This window comes from Candoia aspera, chromosome 1 (assembly GCF_035149785.1).
Source record: "Candoia aspera isolate rCanAsp1 chromosome 1, rCanAsp1.hap2, whole genome shotgun sequence".
NCBI classification, from domain to species: Eukaryota; Metazoa; Chordata; class Lepidosauria; order Squamata; family Boidae; genus Candoia; species Candoia aspera.
The window spans coordinates 75,839,795-75,861,565 of NC_086153.1; the positions used below are offsets into that span (position 1 = coordinate 75,839,795).

The 21,771-nt window shown below is 37.7% G+C and overlaps 1 protein-coding gene across 1 annotated transcript in view; it reads right to left on the reverse strand.

The window, feature by feature from the left end:
• Positions 1–21,771, reverse strand: part of ERMARD (ER membrane associated RNA degradation) — a 22,705-nt gene continuing 934 nt past the window's right edge. Inside the window, exons 2-18 of the mRNA XM_063307380.1 lie at positions 20,055–20,223; positions 19,570–19,709; positions 18,435–18,536; positions 17,146–17,235; positions 16,743–16,840; positions 16,328–16,464; positions 14,914–15,028; positions 14,381–14,483; positions 12,355–12,384; positions 10,975–11,043; positions 10,243–10,413; positions 9,267–9,350; positions 8,617–8,696; positions 4,779–4,901; positions 3,982–4,191; positions 3,381–3,494; positions 1–938 (exon numbers count right to left, since the gene is read on the reverse strand). Coding sequence (XP_063163450.1) covers positions 740–938; positions 3,381–3,494; positions 3,982–4,191; positions 4,779–4,901; positions 8,617–8,696; positions 9,267–9,350; positions 10,243–10,413; positions 10,975–11,043; positions 12,355–12,384; positions 14,381–14,483; positions 14,914–15,028; positions 16,328–16,464; positions 16,743–16,840; positions 17,146–17,235; positions 18,435–18,536; positions 19,570–19,709; positions 20,055–20,223 — 2,034 coding nt within the window. The 3' untranslated portion in view covers positions 1–739. The remainder of the gene's footprint in view (positions 939–3,380; positions 3,495–3,981; positions 4,192–4,778; positions 4,902–8,616; positions 8,697–9,266; positions 9,351–10,242; positions 10,414–10,974; positions 11,044–12,354; positions 12,385–14,380; positions 14,484–14,913; positions 15,029–16,327; positions 16,465–16,742; positions 16,841–17,145; positions 17,236–18,434; positions 18,537–19,569; positions 19,710–20,054; positions 20,224–21,771) is intronic.

The following is a 21,771-nucleotide window of genomic DNA, read 5'->3' on the forward strand; positions in this document are numbered from 1 at the left end:
GCAACATAGTCTGCATTATTTGAATGATAGACTCCCAGCATATTTAAGACTGGGAAGAATCTATTTGACTGGAGCATGCTTAGTCCTACACTTTTAGTATTCCCTTATTTGGAAAGCTACACCTTTCCTGGGTCCCTTGGAGGCAATTTCTAACTTTCTACTCTTGTGCTTTCATTTTCTGTTATTATATGTTGTGCTACACTGCCACCTTGTGTTTAATTTCTGTAGGCTTGTTTTTAATGAAGCATTTGAGATTATCTCACACATGCATAGTTGTACAATTTCTTTGTTGCAACTTATCAAAATATCACAATGATAATCAAATGTTAATCTGGATTCTGAATGAGTTCTAAGAAATAGGAGATAACATTTTCAATCTATAATGGTAACTCATTTCTCAGTTTTTTCATCTTAATCAGAGAAAATTTTAAAAAATAATTTACAAATCAGTTTATTTTAATAAAACATAATTGACTTAATAGTAACATATTTTAATAAACTCCTGTAAAAATAAAATTATATTTATAGCAGCAATATTAATTGTATTAATGTGATCAAACCCATTCATTCATTCATTTGCATTCAAAGGGTAATAGTGGCTTTCCCACAAATTTTATTTTTTTGCTCAGAAAATCTCTCATACTCATACACTCATTGCATTAGAGAACATATGCATGTAGTCTTTGCCAACTTTGATCTATATAAATCTTGGGGAAAAAATGAGAAACGCCTGTTTAAGTTAACCTACAGAATTTTGATGAGGACTAACTATATTCTCTGTTTCAGCTAGCTGTACAAGCATCAGTTCCCTTCCTAGAAAAGTTCTGATTTTTATCAATGATTTGTGTGTAAGCACCATGGTTTCATCCCATTTATTTTTTTCTGGACTTGTGTAAGTCACCAAGTTCTCAATATACCGCAAAATCAATTTGAGAAACCTAGGAGGAAAACAAAATGAAATTATGATAATACATTTGATTAAAAAGTATTTCTAAAACTAAGTCATTTGTAAATCATTTGTAAATGATTTGCAAATATTGTTTCCTCCAGAAAGTCAGCTATTCCATCATTTTTGCAATCCAATGCCCTACAGTCCTAAATCATTTATGCCATGATAAATCTGTCAGCTTTTAACTCATTTTTGCTTTTGCTGATGGAGTAATGGACATAACCTTATGCAATTATTTTGGATATTAAATCAGAAGTCACCCCCATTCATTACATATGCATTTGATATATAAACCTGCTTTCTATTCAAATGAGGACCAGCTACAAAATTAAAACATGGGGTACAAAAAGTTAAAAACAAATTAGAATACTGTAAATTGGTTAATAGGTAAATACACTGCAGAGGAACTACATCTGTGCAGATTTTATAAACAATGAAAAAGAGGAGCCCAGTGCAACTCTGCAGCTTGGGAGCAACTCAAGAGAAAGCCTTCTCCCTGTGCCAGATAAACCCTATTCTGATAGGTCATTTTCTGAAGAACATTGCCTGTACTTCTTCATAGTCAGACAGATTTGTAATGGGGAACTGGTCCTTACATAGATTCTAAGCTGTTTAAGCACTGAAGGTCAATACCAACACCTTAAATCTTGCCTGGTAAGCAACTCACAATCAGTTCAGATCTTTCAGTACAAGCATCATGAGATCATTATACCTTATACCACTTAACAGACTAGCTGCAGCATTTTGCATCCCTTGCAAACTCCCTTTTCCCAGAACAGCCACACATCATGCGTGTTGCAGTACTCAGGAGATGTGACTGTCCCCAAATCTGACTGACTAAAGAACATTCTCAGCTGGGATGACATGCATAACTGACAAATGTGTTCCTTACCACAGGTACGATCTACAGATCCAGCAACGGCAGAAGCAAAAGAATGCTCCCAGACTGCTTCTCTTCTCCTACTTTTTCAGAGTACTTCTATCCAAGACAATTTGAACATCCATCCCTAGATCCATTTTTTTATTTACCAACGGTTCCACTGTGTTTGGATTTAATTTGTTACTTTCCTTTTCTAAATTTGTTGAGTCTAGATAATAGACAAGGCCATTGCCTGACTCCTTGGGGCTGTGTGGTAAATAGTAGAAGAGCTGGTTGTTATTAGTGTACTAATGGCTCCAAACTTTCCACAGAAGCTACATGTAGATGTTGAAGTACATGGTGGGGTAAGACAGAACCCTACAGAGGACCACAGATCAGGAGGCTGGCAACCTGTGGTATACATGCTACATGCAAACATGAGACCAGATACTTAATTTTAATAGGACCTTGATCACTGTGCAGGATGTGAAATCTGTAATCACCCCTAACTGAGCAAACTTTACCTGGACAATGAAATCCTGTGGGACAAAAACCCTAAGATGCTCTACCAACATCAAGTCTCAGATCATCAATACTAGTTCAGGAAGACAGAATATTAGGTTGTGAGGTAGACAGTACACTATCAGTATTCTTACATTGTCCCAGCATGCACACAACAGACAGCATATCTGGTTATCAAGAATGAATTCCTACAGACCACAGACACTCTGCCCCAACTCCCTGAAGTCTGAGTCTGCAGTACCATGAATGAATACCTCCCTCCCCTTTCTAGCAGCCAGTAGGAATAAATCTTGGGTATCTGTTTATGTACCTCAGGGTTTCCTAACCTGAGCAACCTTGTGATATAGTATATGGACTTCAACTCCCAGAATTCCCCAGCCAATAAGGTTAATGCTAAGAATTCTGGGAGCTTAAGTCCACATATTTCACTGTTGCCTAGATTGGAAAATGCTGATATATCTGCTACAATTTATTGACTTGGCATTTAAGAGGAGCGACTTTAGGTTAGAGATCTACCGTTCTAAAGTCTCTAGTTAGTGTGCAAACAGAAAATGAGATGAGCCAGCAGCTTGCACTCCTACCCTTGGAACAGTCAGTTTGCAGTTTCTCACTGTATCTCCCCCTCCTGATTAAAATGTGTGTAGGACTGCAGTTTTAGACAATGAGCGCCAAGCTCAAATACTACATGAAAACCATGACAGCACTGAATTTGTACCATTTTATACTTTAAAAATAACATGTTTTATATACCATGGTTCTAAACCTGATTCAGTCCAGACAGCTATCTTTAAAAAGCAGCAGCAGCAACAAATGAACAAATATATGTCAAGTGCAATGACATCCTCAGTGTGCATCTCCAGACACAGAGTTCTTTTAGAAAACTAAGTTATAACCAAAGGAAGCACTGCAGGTCTTCAGTCTATTCACTGTCTGATATAGGAATGCAAAGAATTGCAAATCACTGGGAATTATCAGTTAGATGATTGTCAATGGAGAAAAGCATCTAATGTGTTTGCTAGAATATTCTGCAAAAAGACAGAATATACTCACTTTAAGTACTGTTGACATTCAAAAGTGTTTTTTCTGCAAATCGTATGAATGTTCATTAGCTCCAGGGTAATCAAGATTAAAACTAGTTGCAAAACTGGAGATAGACATTTAATACTGGAAGTAAAAACAAATAACCAAATATAAGTCTAAATATATTTGCTGTTTGAAAATCTCTTCCTCACAGCTTTTCTCCCTTTAGTGACCCCTATTGAGATCACATTCTGATCCAAGTTAGCCATGAATTTAGTCATTTATTAAGTCTATATCCCATTTTTCCTCCTAGGCATTCAAGGCATTATACATGTTCCTAAGAAAGTCAGATTAAGATTTGTTTACTGGCTCAAGGCCAGTCAGCTTCACCTCTGAGTGAACCAGGTTTCCCTAGTCCTGTGCTGATATTCTAGCTACATTATCATGCTGCTAGATCTCACTTGTTTCAACGAGAACCTTCCATGACAACTCGTGATATTAACTTTGAAAGGATCAGACCAGTATTGTATACATTGTTCTGTATATTAATGAAATTACTTTCTTAAATAGTTTATTTTAAAACCATCTTCCATTAAAATTCCCAGTCCCTTAAAAGTAAGATACTTCCCACCTTCTTCTCAGGCGCATAAAGTTAAGCCGTTGGCGTGATCTCAGTGACTTGTTCATCCACTGCTTATATCTGGTTTCACAAACTGAAATGACTTGACATGACACACGATGGCACTGGGTGCTTATCTGGCGAAGCACCACAGTGATTTCCAGGACAGATCGTGGACAGAAAAGGGTATGAATGTGCTTGCTGCAAAGTTCAGTCAGCAACCTGAACAGAAAAAAGGTTGCACTGCAATTAGTTAGCACATGGCAAATATCATCTGTTTTCTCACTATGTAAACAAAAGTATGGCTACTCCCAAATTAAATAGAGAACAAGCATTTTTCAGTACTCCTCTAGTGTAACTACAAGGGATTTGGAAGCTTATTTCCATTTTTAGTTAAATACAGCCTGCAATGTCATCTAAATCCCAACTGAAGTTATTCATAGTTACAGTCAATAGAGACAAGCCAATTCAAACCCTGCTTTATGAAAAACACAAGCTAGGCAACATGATAGCTGCATTCATATATCATATTAAGCCATCATTTATCCATGGTTTATTGAATAAGCCACAACTGGCTGAGTTTCTTCAACACATTGCAAAGGTTTAAATCATGATTTAAAACCAAAATGGTTGGAATCACCTATCATGCCAAACCCAAATGCTGTTTGCTTGGGTTTGGTCCAGTAAACATCTGAATGCTATATTATGATTTTTAAGAGAACTGCAACTCCAAAGAATGACAAAGCATTGATGGAATAAAATGTGTTCTCACACTTGAAAAAGGGCACAGAACATCTTACAAAACTTACTCTTCAGTTACCAGATTGTTCACAGGATCACCTAATAGTGTAACATTCAGAGACAAGTAGGGCTGCAGTTGAGACAAAATATCGCTGATCGTAAGAATACAAGGGGCAGTATCTTTTCCTGACCTAAAAATAAAATGAAGGTATTATAACACAAAACATAGTTCGGCCAAGACTTGGTTTCCTATATTTTTATTTAGGACACAAATAAGAATTAAATTTACTATAATAAGTACTTTACATCCCAACAATCCCCATTTCTTAGGCCGAAAACCAAGAGCAGGGGTATAGCACTTTTTTGGGAACGAGGGCTGCACTGAGCCTTTGAACTAGTTGGGTCCATAAAATAGTGAGTGGAATCAGAACAAAACTTAAATTAGATTTAATTTTGATTTACACTGAAAAAAAAAAGAAAGATAATTAATATGATTCCTCTCCAAACTTGCATTTAATCGTATCTATCTTCTGTCATATTAAAATCTACAGTTTGATAATACAGGTAGTCCTTACAACGGTGCTGCAAAAACCAACTTGCGACCAGTCCTCGCACTTACAACCATCACAGAGCCCCCACAGTCACATGATTGCAATTTGGGCACTTTGCAACCGGTTCGCATTTACGACTGTCGCAGTGTTCTGCGGTCACATGATCGCCATTTTTGACCTTCCCAGCTGGCTTCTGGCAAGCAAAATCAATGAGGAACTGTGTGATTCACTTAATGACCACATAGCTCGCTTAACCACAGTGATTTGCTTAATGGCCACCGCAAAAAAGGTTGTAAAATTGGGTTGGATTTGCTTAATGACCGCATCATTTAGCGACTGAAATTCTGGTCCCAATTGTGGTTGTTAACCAAGGACTACCTGCATTTTCTTTCATGTTCTCCGTGGAATGCAGCCAAGGCTTTCAGTGCCTTACACAGACCTCAAACTGTTCACCTCTGCCCTAAAATACGATGAAGCAGTAGTAGAATTGCTCCCTTAAAAAGAAAAAATATATATTTCCGGAGAATTTGTCTGCCAAAAAGACTTGATATGTGTTCCCTACAAAATAAAAAGGTTTCTTCAGCCCTCTCTTTCTGTGTGCTTTCACAGTGGCTGGCATCTAATTGAAACATATATACCCCTCCCAGGGGGGCTTGTGTATGGCATTTATGGATTCTAAAACAGCCTGACTCAATCTCTAGAACAGTGTTTCTCAACCATGGCAGCTTGAAGATGTGTGGACTTCAACTCCCAGAATGCCCCAGCCAGCCACCGAAGTCCACACATCTTAAAATTGCTGAGGTTGAGAAACACTGCTCTGGAGAATGACTGTGGTCCAAACTGGAGAGATTGCCTATTGACAGGTGTTTGCTAGCACACATTAAGATGCTGCATAACAACACTTACTTCCAAATAAGGCTTGACAACTAATGACAACTTTCTGACCTGGTGCCTACCTACAAGGGTGTAAAGCAAGGTTGTATTCCAGTCCCTTTGTTATTTAACTTATATATTAGGGCAAGACTCACAAAATTGGAACATCATCCTCCAAAACTGGCTGTTAGATCCTATATGGAGATGATGCAGCCATCATCTCTACTTCACTGGTTTGAGGAGAGCCCTAAAATCAATTGCATTCCACTGCACAGACAACAATTTAATTATTAATTATAACACCCCCCCCAAATTATGGTCTTTCCAAAAAAGCCTTCTAGATGCAATTATAGGTGGCAAAGAAATGGGAATCATATTGAAGAAGTTCAGGCCTTCAAATACCTCGGAATCGTTTTCCATGCCACTGGCTTGTGGAGGCTCCAAATTCAATCTCTGAAAGAGGAGGTCAGAAACGGTGCAGCTGCCATACTAAGATTTTTTTGCGCAATAGGAGGTAATGACATACCTGGTGGACTAAAAGTATTTGAGACCAAAGTAATAGTGCAGCTGTCTTGGGGCTGTCTTGCGCATATAAGAATTTAGAACCATTAGAAGCCATATGATCAAGCTTCTTAAGGAATCTGTTTTTGGCCCCTCACTGTGCTCCTAACTCAACTCTTATGGTTCCAAATAAAACTTGTGCTCAAATAGCCCATGTTAGTCCCTGGCTCAAACCAATTTTCAACCCAAGCTGTCTGGTTTCTTTCAGGCTTCTGAGTGGAGATTACTTTAGTGCCACCCCAAGGCAGTGTGGATTCTCCCCCAACGTATTAATTCCATCAGGATTTGATCAGGCCGAAGCATCGTTCAAGCAACGTCCCAGAGATATGGCCCTGCACAAGGATCTTGGCCAGGCTCCACCATATATTAATTCAGTGAACCCACAGAAAAGGGTTGCTCCCACACATTACCTGTACAGTATCGTCCCCCAAACACCAGAAGAGCTTTTATACTTGCTCGCTGTAATGCCCTCCCCACCACCCTTTTGAAGGGAAGGTTCTCTAACATACCTAAAGAGCTGCGACTCCGTCCTTGTGGTGAGGAGGAAACAGAAAATATGGGCCATGTGTTGCTACGCTGCCTTTTTTATAAAAACCTACGAGAAATGTATATTTCCCCATTTATAATATAATACCTGGGCAGGTCGGAGGCTGATTATCTTAGTCTTTTGCTAGCTGACGAGAAGCTGGGGATTTCAGACAGCGTAGCCTGATTCTATGTCAGAGTTATGACTGAATGCAACTCTCCAAGTGAGGTGATGCTGAGCCTTGTCTAGGTTCCCATAACTCAAAATAACTGATAATCGTTCTCTCCTTTTCTCCTTTCCTCCCTTTCACCCCCTCCCCTTTAAATATGCACGTGCCATTCCATGTTTATCTTGTTATTTCCTTGTTGCAGTTGGTTGGATCCTAACTGTCATAATCCCAACAAACCTTAGTAGAGCTTCAGCAGCATGTATTAGGCAAACTTTAAATTAGCACAGCATTGTGTCTTATAAATCCTAGTATTTCTTGTATATCTATCTATAGTTATCTATCTTAATAACATGTAGACTATTGATTGTACTTTTATAGGTCACTCCCTGGTTTTAATACCTGTAATTTGCAATTTAGGCTAAGAATTTTTATTTTTACTTTACTTTATTCTATCAACATGATATTTTATAGGTCTCTCCCTGGTTTTAATCCCTGTGCTTTGTACAATCCCAACTGCTATTTGGGATTCTTAATATTTTATAAACTCTGGGGCCCAAATATTGTGAGATGTTGGGCTAATTTTCCTGACATAGTAAGCCAGCAGTAGTTCTTTTTTTGACTTGAGTTACTTTGCTGATGATAGAATGCTCTGTGTGTAGAAATCAGAGGGTCTACTGATAGACACTCTGGCCTCCAGACTCAGAGGGCAGGGAAGAACAGTCTGGCAGCAGCAGTCAATCTCCCTTTCTCTACTAACGGTGGCCATAGTTTCCTTGCGCCCTGCCATCTCCGCAGCCTAAGAAAGTATGGAGATGGAGAGCAGAGTGCAATGGAATAGAAGAAAACGAGCAAGTGCCAAAAAGTGAGTGGAAGAAGTTGTATGCAAAATCAGCAATAGTTGAGAATTTGACTGAAGGAGGCACAGAATGCCTTGGAGATGGGGACAGTTGCATGGGGCCTGTGGTTGAGGATACTTGGAATGGTCAATTGAAATATATATATACCTACCTACCTACCTACCTACACATCTACACAACTGTCTGGCTTTTCGAACACCTCCCCGTGCTGTTCCGCTCAGTATAATCAATTTGGGATTAATAAAAGCCTACAACGATGAGAAAAAAAGAAGGGAGCTGGTGGGTAAGCATAGATGTATTAAATTGCTAATCCATTTACTTCAATCCCCTGGTTCTGACCTGAGAAGGGAAGGAAGAAAAAGGTATTACCCTGCCATTTCTTGATCTTGCTCTTCAGGCACTATAGGAAAATCTGGCCACGAGATGATACTTTTTATGCAGTTCAGTATCTGGAAAGAAGAATTGCAGAGCCATCTACTGTAACTATCTTACTTTCATTAAACTAATGATAAAAGAAACTCCTGCAGTCTCAAACATGTTGCATTGCAAGGCTCCGAAAGGAGCAAACTTTAGCAGACATAACCAAAGCCATATTTAGAACAAGCTAGAAACCATTGCAATTGCTGCTTCTAACTTTTGCCTTCTCTCACTGAGGGTGCCCTGTGGCTGCAGATCAATAAACGTCAAAGCATTTTTCAGCTGCCGTTTTTTGTTGCCTGTAACAGGGATAAATGGGAAAGCACGGATTTGCTAATGATATTTTAATGCATCTTCTGAGCTAGAACTCACAAACAATATAAATCTATTCCTGATCAAACTTCTGCGGCAGTCCATGATCTTCAACAGAACCTCAGGTTCTGTCATTCACTTAACAAGCTGGACTTCTTTATATGCACAGATTTCGCTGTATCATTGACACGTAGTATTAATTAATATGGCTATTCAGTTTAAACATCTGGAAGGCTGCCGGTATAAATTCACCACACAATGGCAACAATGGGAAAAAGACTACCACATACCTGTCTCTTAAGCTGTGTTATTGGATGAAACTTGGTGCAGTAATTATTTGCGCAGGTCATTAGCAATTTTAAGAATTCATGTTCCTGGTTTAAAGACAAGTTAAACTAAATGATAACATGCAAATAGATTTCAATCCTGCTTCAAGCATTTTTACAAATAACTTCCTGCTGAAATTAAGGGTAATGCACTGAAATGGAACAAGGCAGTCTCACTGCCTCTCTCTTTTAAAAGTCATATAAACAGCTAAGTTATTGAATTTCCTTCTGACTTTATTCCTTTAAGCTACATAAAATGGTATTCAGGATGGTCATCTCCCCTCCAGAAATAACATTTCAGGGAATGTGACAGATAAGTGGCCATCTAAGAAGTAAGGCGTCAGCCAGGCCACCTGGTTGCTCTGTATCCATAAAGAGACGTTCACAAAATAGTCCTCGTATAACAACCTAAATAGGGACCGGAAAACTGGTTGTTAAGTAGTGTGGTTGTTAAGTGAATCACCATGTGACCGCACCAATTTTATGAGCATTTTCCACAGCGATTGTTAAGTGAATCACAGGTCATTAAGCAAATCACCATGGTCGTTAAGCGAATCCTGCTTCCTTAATGGACTTTTGCTGGAAACTGGCAAACAAGGTTGCAAACTGAGATCATGTGACCACAGGATGCTGCAACTGGTCGTAAATGTGAGCTGGCTACCAAATGCCTGAATTGCAATCACGACTGTGGGGGTGGTGCAACATTTTGCAACAGTCATAAGTGTGAGTACAGATCATAAAGCACTTTTCTCAAGGCTGTCATAACTTTGGACCATTGTCAAATGAAAGGTCGTTAAGTGAGGACTACCTGTATACAGGTATGCTATATGAGAGAGAGGGAGACCATATGCTCTAAAAACGTAAACATTTAGATCTGAAAGCTACAACAGCATAATTTTAATGTCTTTTAAAATTTAATGTAAGTCAGTATGGTCCCTACCTTAATGGCAGTCAAGTCATCCCGTGAAAATCTGCAGAGGAGTGTAATAGAAAATGAAAGCAAGGAATTTGCTGTTTCTCTTGGGAAGCTATTTAAGCTCATCTCTCCATGGCTCAGATGGTCTCTAACACGTGGACCTTCTTGATGGTTCAAAAAATCCCAAAGAAACTCCTGCCAAAATGTGCCAATAAGACGAAAAATCTTTTTTCTCATTATTATTAGGCTTGATCTACTGCAAATATTCCGGTTGTTCACAGTCATGCATCAAAGGAAACCTTGGGGGAAATCAAAACCTAACTTGGATCTTCGTTGCCATTTTTGCAATAGTTGAATAGAACCTCCTTAAACCAGGTTTCTTTTTTCATAATGAAAACTGAATGCAAAACTCTGGATATGAGTGGCATTCTCACATGTGCATAATTGTACTTTTTTAAAAATTGTGGCCTAATAAGAAGATAATATGTAATTTATTCCAGCCTTAAAAGGCTTAATGCTGCATATGAATATAGAAATCTATGTAGCTTCCTGTCTTCCATGTAAAATTGACAAAAGTTCTCTTGCACTTAATAGTGAAATTATATTAATGTGTTTTTAGAGTTATAAGGCCAACTAGGCTTATTGTCAGAAAAGTGTATAAAGCATGAATTTGTGAACCTAGAAGTGTTCAGCATTCCCAGCGGAAACACTCAAGCGTGCATGCACACACACACAAACAAAACTTAATTGCATTACCATTGCTGATTCACCAAGGACTATGGGGAGCTGATTCATTTCTTCATTATTCAACTGTTTTGCTAGTATCTACATAGGAAAAGCAAGGGATGTGAAATACATTTCAGAATTTAATTTAAATTAAATTTTTAAGGTTTTAATGTAATGGAAGCAGAGGCTTGCATTGGAACCCTGGTAACCTATCTGAGGAAAATCAGGCAGAATTGACTATGTTCTGGCCATTGCAGCCTTTGCTTGCATTTTTGCTATATCTTTCTTGGAAGTTTTAGATTGCACCAATGCCCTCTGGTGCTTGACAATGCAAAATAGCCCATCCCTGTTCCATCCTTGCAAAGCGATCAGAGGGACAATACAGATGATGAGGATTTCACTTTGTATTTTGCTTCTGCCCAGAACAATATGGTTTACAGCACTTCAACCTGCATATTCCAAGTACGACAATATACGGCACATATCTCCTAGTTGTGGAATGCAGGCCACAGTATGTTGGCTTACAAGATCATCTCTGAGTACAGAACCTAGCTTGCACCGAAGAGGGTGAGCAGGGCGGGAATTAAATTAGGCTTTGCTTGCACTTGCGGCATGCTACAAATTTACTATATCTTATTCTTTTGTTGCACTTTCCATAACAACACGATGGGTATGTATGCATGTATGTACAACAACTGCTCTGTGGTCCCAGAAGAATTGTTAGGGATATGCCCTTCCTTTCATTCTTGGCACAGACAATACCTAAGGGCAATCAAGAGTAATATCTTGATTTTCTAACATTTTAAAACCATGTTAGAAGCCGGACTGAAAAGAATCTTGATAAACAGTCTCAGCACCAAATAACCGATTTGGGCCTTCAACATTATATACCCTATATAATAAAGGTATATTAACATTGGTCAAATTAATAGAATCTAAAGAAAATAGTAGTCCTACCACAGCCTTCATATGGGGCCACAAAACTATATTTCTTTTCTAGCAAGCAATGCATTCCCTCTCAAATCAAGATGGGCAAGGAGCGACAAACTGCATTCTACACAATAAATCTTCAGCATCCAATTTTTAATTGGATATTAAATCCAATTATTCAGACTCTACTGAATATTATTGATTAGAAACTAATTTAGGTCTATCAAAGAAGAGATGCATTTTTGTAATTATAGTATTTTTTTTCTCCCCATTTGCAAAATGCTTTCTACCTTTCTTCTCGTAAGACACACAGGCTGTTGTAGTAATATAAAGCTTGATAATCACAACAATATATTCAAAAGAAAGTCTACGTTGTATTTCCCGTACTGTAATTTTATAGTCAGCATGCCAAAATTAAAAGAACAATTGACCAGCTATAGCAGTTTATCAAATAATTCAAAGAATCTCAAAGGAACTTACTTCATCAAAAGTGGTATACAGAGAAGATGACTAGAAAGTAATAAAAGAAAAACATTACCATTTGTCACATTTCATTTCCAGAAGAAAAGGAAAACATACTTTATATATAATCGTAAATAATATTTGTACACAGACTAGAGTTTGGTCATGCATTTTTATACCAGGATTCTGACATTAACTAATAAAAACAAGTTTCAACCAAGCAACATATAAGAGTATTGCTGCACAGAAATACCAGTAATAAATAAAATAAATATTTGCTGGGAACAATGCAACAGTCTACCTAAAAGTGACAGAAGTTACTAACTTCTCCTTTTTCTCCAAGAGAGAGGACCTAAAATCTATATTCACCTGGCCACTCCTCCAACCCCAAATATGCTAAAGCTGCAATCCCGTGGGTTCTTTAGGATGTATCAGAGACTATAAGACTTTTTAAAAATTCCTCCACAAAGCCAGAGAGGGGATTTCATATTGGAGAAAAAAGAAGGTTCAGACTGCATCTCCCAGTTCTTGTGGAACCTCTTCAGCCCTGTTACTGTAGAGCAGTATTTCCCAACCTTGGCAAATTCTTCATGTGTGACCATCCTTACCCAGAATTCTCCAGTCAGCATGGCCATTGCAAGCTGAAGTCCATACCCCTGAAAGTTGCCAAAGCTGGAAAACACTGCTGTAAAGTAAAACAAAGGGTAGATCTGGGAATATTCTGCTTGTATGGCTGGAATCCTGTGAATCTTGAGGTTCTAAGATGTCTACAGAATAGGAGGAAGGAGAATTATACCACCCCATGTGGATTTCTTTCATGCTGCTATTAGAGATATAGAAGCAGTAGCAGCAATGAAAAAAAAACAGAGTGGAAATGTTTTAAAAATGCCTCTTTTCTCTTTATTACAACCTTCGGGCTTCATACTGGCAGAGCTTTGAATTTCTTGGAGGGTCCAATATTGTTCAGTTCTGTGGACTGCACTGTCTACAGCAATGATTCCTCATCTATATTCTACCAGAGTATGTAAAATAATAAAAAACCTATTTTATTCTGAGCTTGGAACAACCAGCCTCATTCTGAACATTCTGTTCATTTTGAATGGATTGTATTCTAATTGACCCAAACTTGAAATGTTTTCAGCATTCTGCGCTAGGGAACAATAGGAATGTGAAATAACCTATGTTCCCTTTTTAAATTGTCCATGCTGGGTTATATGTAAAACTCAACTTACAGAGAAATGCAGCAAAGTTGATAATAAATAGAGTTTTAGATGTGCAGGCAAGCTGCATAAAGTACGTATTTCTATTTTTTTTTCCAGTGCCTTCAAGTCAGCAGTTACTCTTGGCAACTGCCTGGACAAGTCCCTGCAGTTTTCTTGGCAATATTTCAGAAGTGGCTTGCCACTGCCTGCTTCCTAGGGCTGAGAGTGACTGGCCCAAGGTCACCCAGCTTTTAGTTAAGATTATAAATTAAAATAGGATACCAGTGCCCTGCAGGGGGGCAGAGGGTCATAATAATACACTATAAATTATGGTTTAAGTTCTTTGTTTGTAAGTCAAAGTTATTTCTTTTGCCCACTATGGACACCGTACTAAGATCAGTGAGTTCAGAAAGGAGAAAGCAAAGAGGGGGAGAAGCACACTATTTTAATATGAATTTATGAATGTTAAAATGTGGCTTAGAAATGGAGACTTTATGCTTTACTGAGCTTTTAAGAGGAACAATAATTGAACAGATTCAAATTACATTCACATACAGATTCATGAGAGAAAGAGGGAGAATGTCTCAAGTGCCAGTGGACATATTTTTACTGGGTAAAAGCCCCATGCATTATGTAAATGCCTTTGTCAAGGGGACTACAAAGCAAAGAACTATAAACCACTTAGCAGTTAAACAATGGTATCAATGTAAAACCATTCATATATAAAATAAAGACCAATCTGTAATATAGTATACTATGTATAATTTTCAACAAAAGCCATTGTTTTTTAAATACATTTGGATTACAATAGATAAAAATGATCAACTGTAACAATAAATTACCTCAGCTGTCATTAGCCTGCTTGGACATTTATTAACTGCTGTGAAGAGTACCCTAAGCCCACCTTCCAGCTGAGGAAGCAGCAAAATAACACAGTCTGCATATCTGAAAGAAATCATTGCAAGATTGAGTTGTATCACACATAGTTCTTACTTTATGCAGAAAAATGGCTTTATCTGCTCAGATGCCATAACCTTACTGTGCCATAGTAAGGAATCTTACTATGCTTGGAGCATACTATTAGTTGGTGAGCCAACGGGGAAGCCCTTAGGCTCCAATGTAAATTAAGGATCAATAGATTTGCTGGGCATTTTATGGGAAAAGAACAATCTTCTTTAGTTATTTCTATGGTATGGTACTTGTAATTCTTACACCGAGGAATGGCAGATTATGGAATTTTACGCCATGGATTGCAAGGAATGGCAACTTATGGCCAATAGGCTAATGTCCTCTAATAAATGATGCCCTGCATTCAACTGAGTTAAATCAATTTTGCAACTACTTAAAAAAGATTAAAATATACTAATGTTCTTACCTTGCCTGCTGGAATGATGTTATTGCAGCAATCCAAAAAGGTAACATGGTCTTTAGTACAATACTGGATTTTGTTACTAATTCTCCAGCCAATGACAAGAGTTCTTGATTAAGATCTATGAAATAAAAGAAAGGAACATGCACTGGCACTGAGCTTTTGCTGCAATGATAAAAAGGAATTTTAAAACTATAATCAATGTCTGTAATATTATCAGTTCAAGTAATGCTTCCACCACCTCTTGTGAGATTTAACTGCCAAGTCCAGTGCATCTTTATTCACTGCTAGTGACTTTTTCCAAGTAGGTTTTCCTAGAGCGGCAGCAAACTTAAAAAACAAAACCAAAGCATTCTGTATTTGAAGCATTTTTATCCCCATTTTACTCCTCTTCCTCACAAAAGATAGTCCAACAGAAGCTGAAAAGAAATAAGACAGTACCTGTTCTCAGATTTACAATCTAAAACATATGACTCAAAAGGAAAACAGGTTGAGAGGGAGAAAGAGAAAAAAGAAAACTTAGGTACCTGCTCTTAGTTACAGATAAGGTACCCAGGTATCAATGGGACAACTTATGAATGGAAACAATAACGTGGTATTTTTATGAACCTTTATACAACAGAAAGTGTTAAAAATATACAGTAGGTAACAGAACTAAACAAACAAGCACCTTTAAGCCTCTCTCACACACAATTTGGAAAAGACTGTCCTAAGACTAGACTTTTTATCTAGCTCTTTTGGATAAACTTATGGCTTAAATTAGTTTGGGAACCTGCAACAATGATGTCGTTTCTTTACCTGAAGTGTGACCTGTTTTATTCTGCTTCTATTAGAAGGCAAGTTTAATGCCACATTGTATTATTATATTTTTAACCATCCGTTGCTCTGTAACACCCACTTAATATTTGACATGTAAATAGAAATCTATTTTAAAATATTTCAAATTCAAACAGTTCTGGATTCAAAACACCTCTCTGAATTTGAAACACGCTGCGTAACAGGCTATTCTGTTTCTTAAGTTGTCTGAGTTCAAAACAGCTCATTCCAACTTGAAAAGCTTCCAAATTGACTAAAGCAGCCAATTTTCCACTTGAAACAATTGTCCAACATTTGATAGGGGTCATTCTGAATGCAAATGGTTCAAATTCAAAATGTTTTACATGCCCCTAAGATCTATTACATTTAAGTATACCGCTAAAACTGCCCTGTGAATATATCAGCCATTTATCCAGTCCAGTCCAGTCCAGTCATGCACTTTATGTCTTCTATGTACCTACAGCATACGCTTTAACTACAGGAAGCTACATTGGCATAAAGGTTCCAATTTCTAAATCTGGCTAAAAGTGAAACAGAAATACTTCAAGAAGTACAGTATATGTTAGATTCAGCCATCTTCAACAGTAAACCATAAAACAAATACCTGGAAAAACATGTAGCTCTTTCAGGTTAGTGAAAGATACGTAAGGTCGATGAACTAAAGTAGACTGAGTCTGAAGGCAGTAATTATTAAGCAGTTGCCCCAATCCAGCTGTTAAAAAAAGTAGCATAGAGAAATATCTATGGAAAATAAGATATTCAATGCAGTTAGGAAAAACAATACACATCAACCATTCCCAGACAATAATATTTGAGAGAAAGGGTTATCTATATTGAAACAATTGAAACAGAAGAAAGTATTTACAAAAGTATAAATTACAATCCTGTTCACAGTTAACTACTGACATATCAGTTGGATGTGAGTAGCCTATCACCTTCCTTCAATTATTGCCCAGTCATGTTTCTAACTCTACTGTGACTAGTACAAAAGAAAAAGACTCACAATTAGTTTCACTTACTTGACAGGAATTTCTTCAGCTGATACAAATCCATGCCACAAAATATTACGAAGATTTAGACCATCTGGAGAGCCAATGAACACCTTCAGAATATCCATCTAATTTGAACAAAGAGTAAATACTTCAAAACAATATACTGTTTATATATATAAATATAAAATGAACAAGACAAAATTCCTATCTTGAAAACCTTTCTACAAAACCTCACTAGCTCACTGGCTACTAATTTCCAACCTTTGTTTAAATATCCCCTACCCCACCCTTGTATTCAATATTTACTAACAGTCCTGTTATATTAATATTGTTTGAAGTCAGCCATTGAGGAAAAATAAAGTTTATTTAAATAAATATATACTTAATATTCAAACATTTTTTAATTTCAAATTAAAAATCTAACACTCACCACTGGTTGCCCAAAGACAGAAACAAGTTCCTGAGATGCAAGCAAATCTCTTAGAAGAAAAGGACAATCTTTCCCAATTAATAAGAATACCTAGAATACAATATATGTTATTCTGAATATTTGTCCCCCCCAGTCAATGTATTTCTTAAAAGGATCACATCAAACTTCTCTTTTATGCTTAAAAGAGTAATTTGAAACAAAGCAACACAGAAAAGTAATGACAGTGAAACTTTAATCCTAATGCCCAGGCAAGGAACTATGAAGCAAATTCATATCAGTTCCTGGATCATCAAAGCATTACAAAGTATGGGTGTTGCCTGCCTGTTTGGATTCTTGGAAAAGGACACATCCAAGGATAGCACAAATCCAGGAGCCCGAAAACAAGGATGTAAGCTAACTGGTACAATTAGGCAGTCTTTTTGATTGAAAAGTTTTGAAGCAATTGGGAAAGTTGCCCAACATCTTTCATTGTGAATTCTGCTGCTTGTCTTGTGAATTCTATTATTGTCTTGCTGTCTTTACTTCCAAGTACATGTGAGCTGATGCACTATAGAAAACTCATTCAAGTCCTGTTGTAGGATGTCAGGTTTATCACACGCCAGAAAACTAAAACACATTCTTCACTGGAACACTGGTATTAAAAATGCGCCGGCTAAAAATTGCCACAAAAACAAGCTTTGAAAAATGCAAAAATGATGGCTAAATTACAGTTTTAGAAACCCAGCAATGAAGTATAATTAGAAAATTGTTCCTTTTTTACTTCCTTGCTTCTTGGCCTAAAGCTTCTAGAGTGGGACAGTGTAATGGACTTGCACTGTGATGCAAGACACACCTAGCATGGAATAAACCCCATTGAGATTGATGCATGAGTTGTCAAGTACATATGCCTATGAACTGTTAGGTATCAAAACTGGGCTGACTTTGCCTAGCGTTCCATAAATGTACCGTAGGAGTATTTATGGATGAATGTTGTATTAGTCATATAAAATACAATGCTCTGGATCACAGCATTAATATCACAGGGTTTATGACTGCAAGAGAGGTTTCGGGTTCTGCATATCCAACAGAGAGGGAAAATTCTCTAATGCAAGTAACCATCCTTTTTCTCAAGTCCATTCCATCAGCAAACATTTATAAGCCAACCACTCTCAGTGCCTAGGCTGAGAAACCAGCTGTTAATTATACTGAGCCTGTGACCTTCTAATTATTAAATGAGGAAGTGAAACACTGATTTCTTGAATGAAAAAGGATATGATTGACTTCAAGTTTGGCAGATTCCAAGCACTTACATCACCCAAGGCTCGTTCCAAACATGAGGTAAGCTTCATTAAACTAAGTGCAACTGCTGCCTCATGAGGACTTCTTATAGTATCAAACATTTCAAGAAATATCTGTAGTTTAAAAGATAGAAAAATTAAGTGTAGTCGTTATTTTTATTAGTGTGTTTATTTTAGGAAGAGCACTCAATAAGATGTGCTCATAATTTGAATTAGTACACCATTTAACTGTTTCTTTTTAATCACCATCTGACATTCTAAAAAGAAAATCTTTCTCATTCACAAATACTTAATCTGAAAATCACAAAATTACTAACTTGAAATGTTGAGCTTCCCAATATTAAACACGGCAATGCAATGGTTATTTCTTGGTCTGTTCCCAAATTAACCCTTTTTCCTGTCTTTTTCTCCAACTATATGCAAAATTGCATGTCTTTCACTTTGCTTATAATGGAAAGAGTTACACTGAATCATAAAAGTGTCTGCTGCCCAGCTGATTTAGCATTTACATGTTTCTTCCACAGAACTGGACATGGCCAAAAAAGTTATCAAAAGAAATACAATCAATCACCCACCAAATCCTTGCCAACTAACCTATACAATCCATGAGGCAGCTGCAGAATAAATTGCTCTAGACTGACTGTGTATGCATGGGAAAGAAGGTCTGCATGATTTGCTGGCCTTGCTTCGTTCTAATTAGCTTCCATTTGGATGGACAATTTTATCACAGCGCTAAATCTGGGGCAACCATCTCTGCATCAGGGCACAATTCTCAGTGTGGGGAAGCCACAGAACTATATCTCAAAAGAAAAGACATCCTAGATTACCTAGGATTTTGGGAGGCAAATAGTAAAAACACATTTTTGAGAGAATATCACCTGTTTGGAGAACACTGTGCTGTTGTATTCTCAAAAGCTAATTTCTCCTTCCACAATGTATTTGTAGCCAGCTAGAGATTTCCAAATATTCTTACAATGTAATCTCTTATTATCCTTACTTCATGTTCTTTCCCCCCCCCCATTGTGAAACTGCCACATTCCCTTGCTTTACTTTACTTATATTACTTAACAAAGAATCATATACAGTGATCCATATTAAAGTAAATATATTTGGAACAGGGATCCAATCCAATCCAACATTTTCCTACCTCTGAGTAGTTTGTCCACTGAAGCCACATCACAAACTGGTTTTCAAATTGCTCCACTGTAAGTGATTTCAAATGCAAGTGAACAGATTCACATAAGGGACCTAGAGATCTCACACTTTTGATATAATCCAATGTTGGATCTAAAAAACCAAAGACCACCAGCTATAGCATTGAGTCAAGAATATTGTCAAGTACTACTAAATATAAAAAATATGGTCCAAAAATATTTTCCCCTGAAGTGCTTCCCCTAAACTCATTAAGGAATGCAAACATTTCCTTTTTCTGCAGTAAATCTTAAATAACGACCATTTAGTCACTGAAGCTAAATAACTAAAAATAGACATTCTAATTCTATTATCTTTTTAAAAAAGAGTTTTCCCCCAAATACAAATAAAAGGTCTCCAGTGCGTATGCTAATTCAGAAGCATGTCTTACTGTCCTGAATATAGTAATACATGGCTGCAACACTTAGAAGACACAGAGACCTTGCTCTCCATACTGTACATGTTTTGTGATGGATCCCCAATCTATTTCACCAGTGCTGCATACAATCCTACTGATAGCATAGCTTGCTTTCATCTCAAATCCAGCTTCACAAACCATGTAGTGCACTGCAGAGGAAAGGCAAGTAGATGGTGCATCAGCTAAGAACATCTGAAATGAAATAAAAAGGCAGAGGATGATATGAATTAAGGGAATTATTACAGCCTCACTTGCTTCTCTGTGGACAGAATTACTACTATCAGAATTGCTTTTGCACATTTTTAAAATATTTTGTATGGATAACTCCAATGGTTTATATCCAGTGGCAAAGGAAAATAAAATTCTAAATCTCTGTTACCTGGAGATTTGCCGTTTTGATATTTTTTACTTTTTTCCAATGGGATGAAAGTGAATGTTGTCCAGAGTAAAGAGAAAAATCATGAGTATTTGGGTAGGTAGTGCAATGGCGGCTATTCTAAAGCCTTTGACTGTGTGGACCATAACAAACTGTGGCAAGTTCTTAGTGGTATGGGGATACCAAGTCAACTTGTATGCCTCCTGAAGCATCTGTATAATGACCAAGTAGCAACAGTAAGAACAGACCACGGAACAACGGACTGGTTTAAGATTGGGAAATGAGTACGGCGGGGCTGTATACTCTCACCCTACCTATTCAACTTGCATGCAGAACACATCATGCGACATGCTGGGCTTGAGGAATCCAAGGCTGGAGTTAAAATCGCTGGAAGAAAAATTAACGATCTCAGATATGCAGATGATACCACTTTGATGGCTGAAAGCGAAGAGGAACTGAGGAGCCTTATGATGAAGGTGAAAGAAGAAAGTGCAAAAACTGGCTTGCAGCTAAACCTCAAAAAAACCAAGATTATGGCAACCAGCTTGATTGATAACTGGCAAATAGATGGAGAAAATGTAGAAGCAGTGAAAGACTTTGTATTTCTAGGTGCGAAGATTACTGCAGATGCTGACTGCAGCCAGGAAATCAGAAGACGCTTAATCCTTGGGAGGAGAGCAATGACAAATCTTGATAAAATAGTTAAGAGCAGAGACCTCACACTGACAACAAAGGCCCGCATAGTTAAAGCAATGGTGTTCCCCATAGTAACATATGGCTGTGAGAGCTGGACCATAAGGAAGGCTGAGTGAAGGAAGATCGATGTTTTGGAACTGTGGTGTTGGAGGAAAATTCTGAGAGTGCCTTGGACTGCAAGAAGATCAAACCAGTCCATACTCCAGGAAATAAAGGCAGACTGCTCACTTGAGGGAATGATATTAAAGGCAAAACTGAAATACTTTGGTCAGATAATGAGAAGACAGGACACCCTGGAGAAGATGCTGATGCTAGGGAGAGTGGAGGGCAAAAGGAAGAGGGGCCGATCAAGGGCAAGGTGGATGGATGATATGCTTGAGGTGACAGACTCGTCCCTGGGGGAGCTGGCGGTGTTGACGACCGACAGGAAGCTCTGGCATGGGCTGGTCCATGAAGTCACGAAGAGTCGGAAGCGACTAAACAAATAAACAACAACATAGTTTTGCAGCTGAGACTGGCAGCCCTCACAGACATCATATCAGAATCTTTTTTTAAAGAGTAACAACCTACAATGCAATTACTTTGTAATCCCAGAACAATACATCAAAATAAAGGCCATGATTAAGCAAACAGTTCAACATTAATACTAATTTTGCCAGGCAGTCACA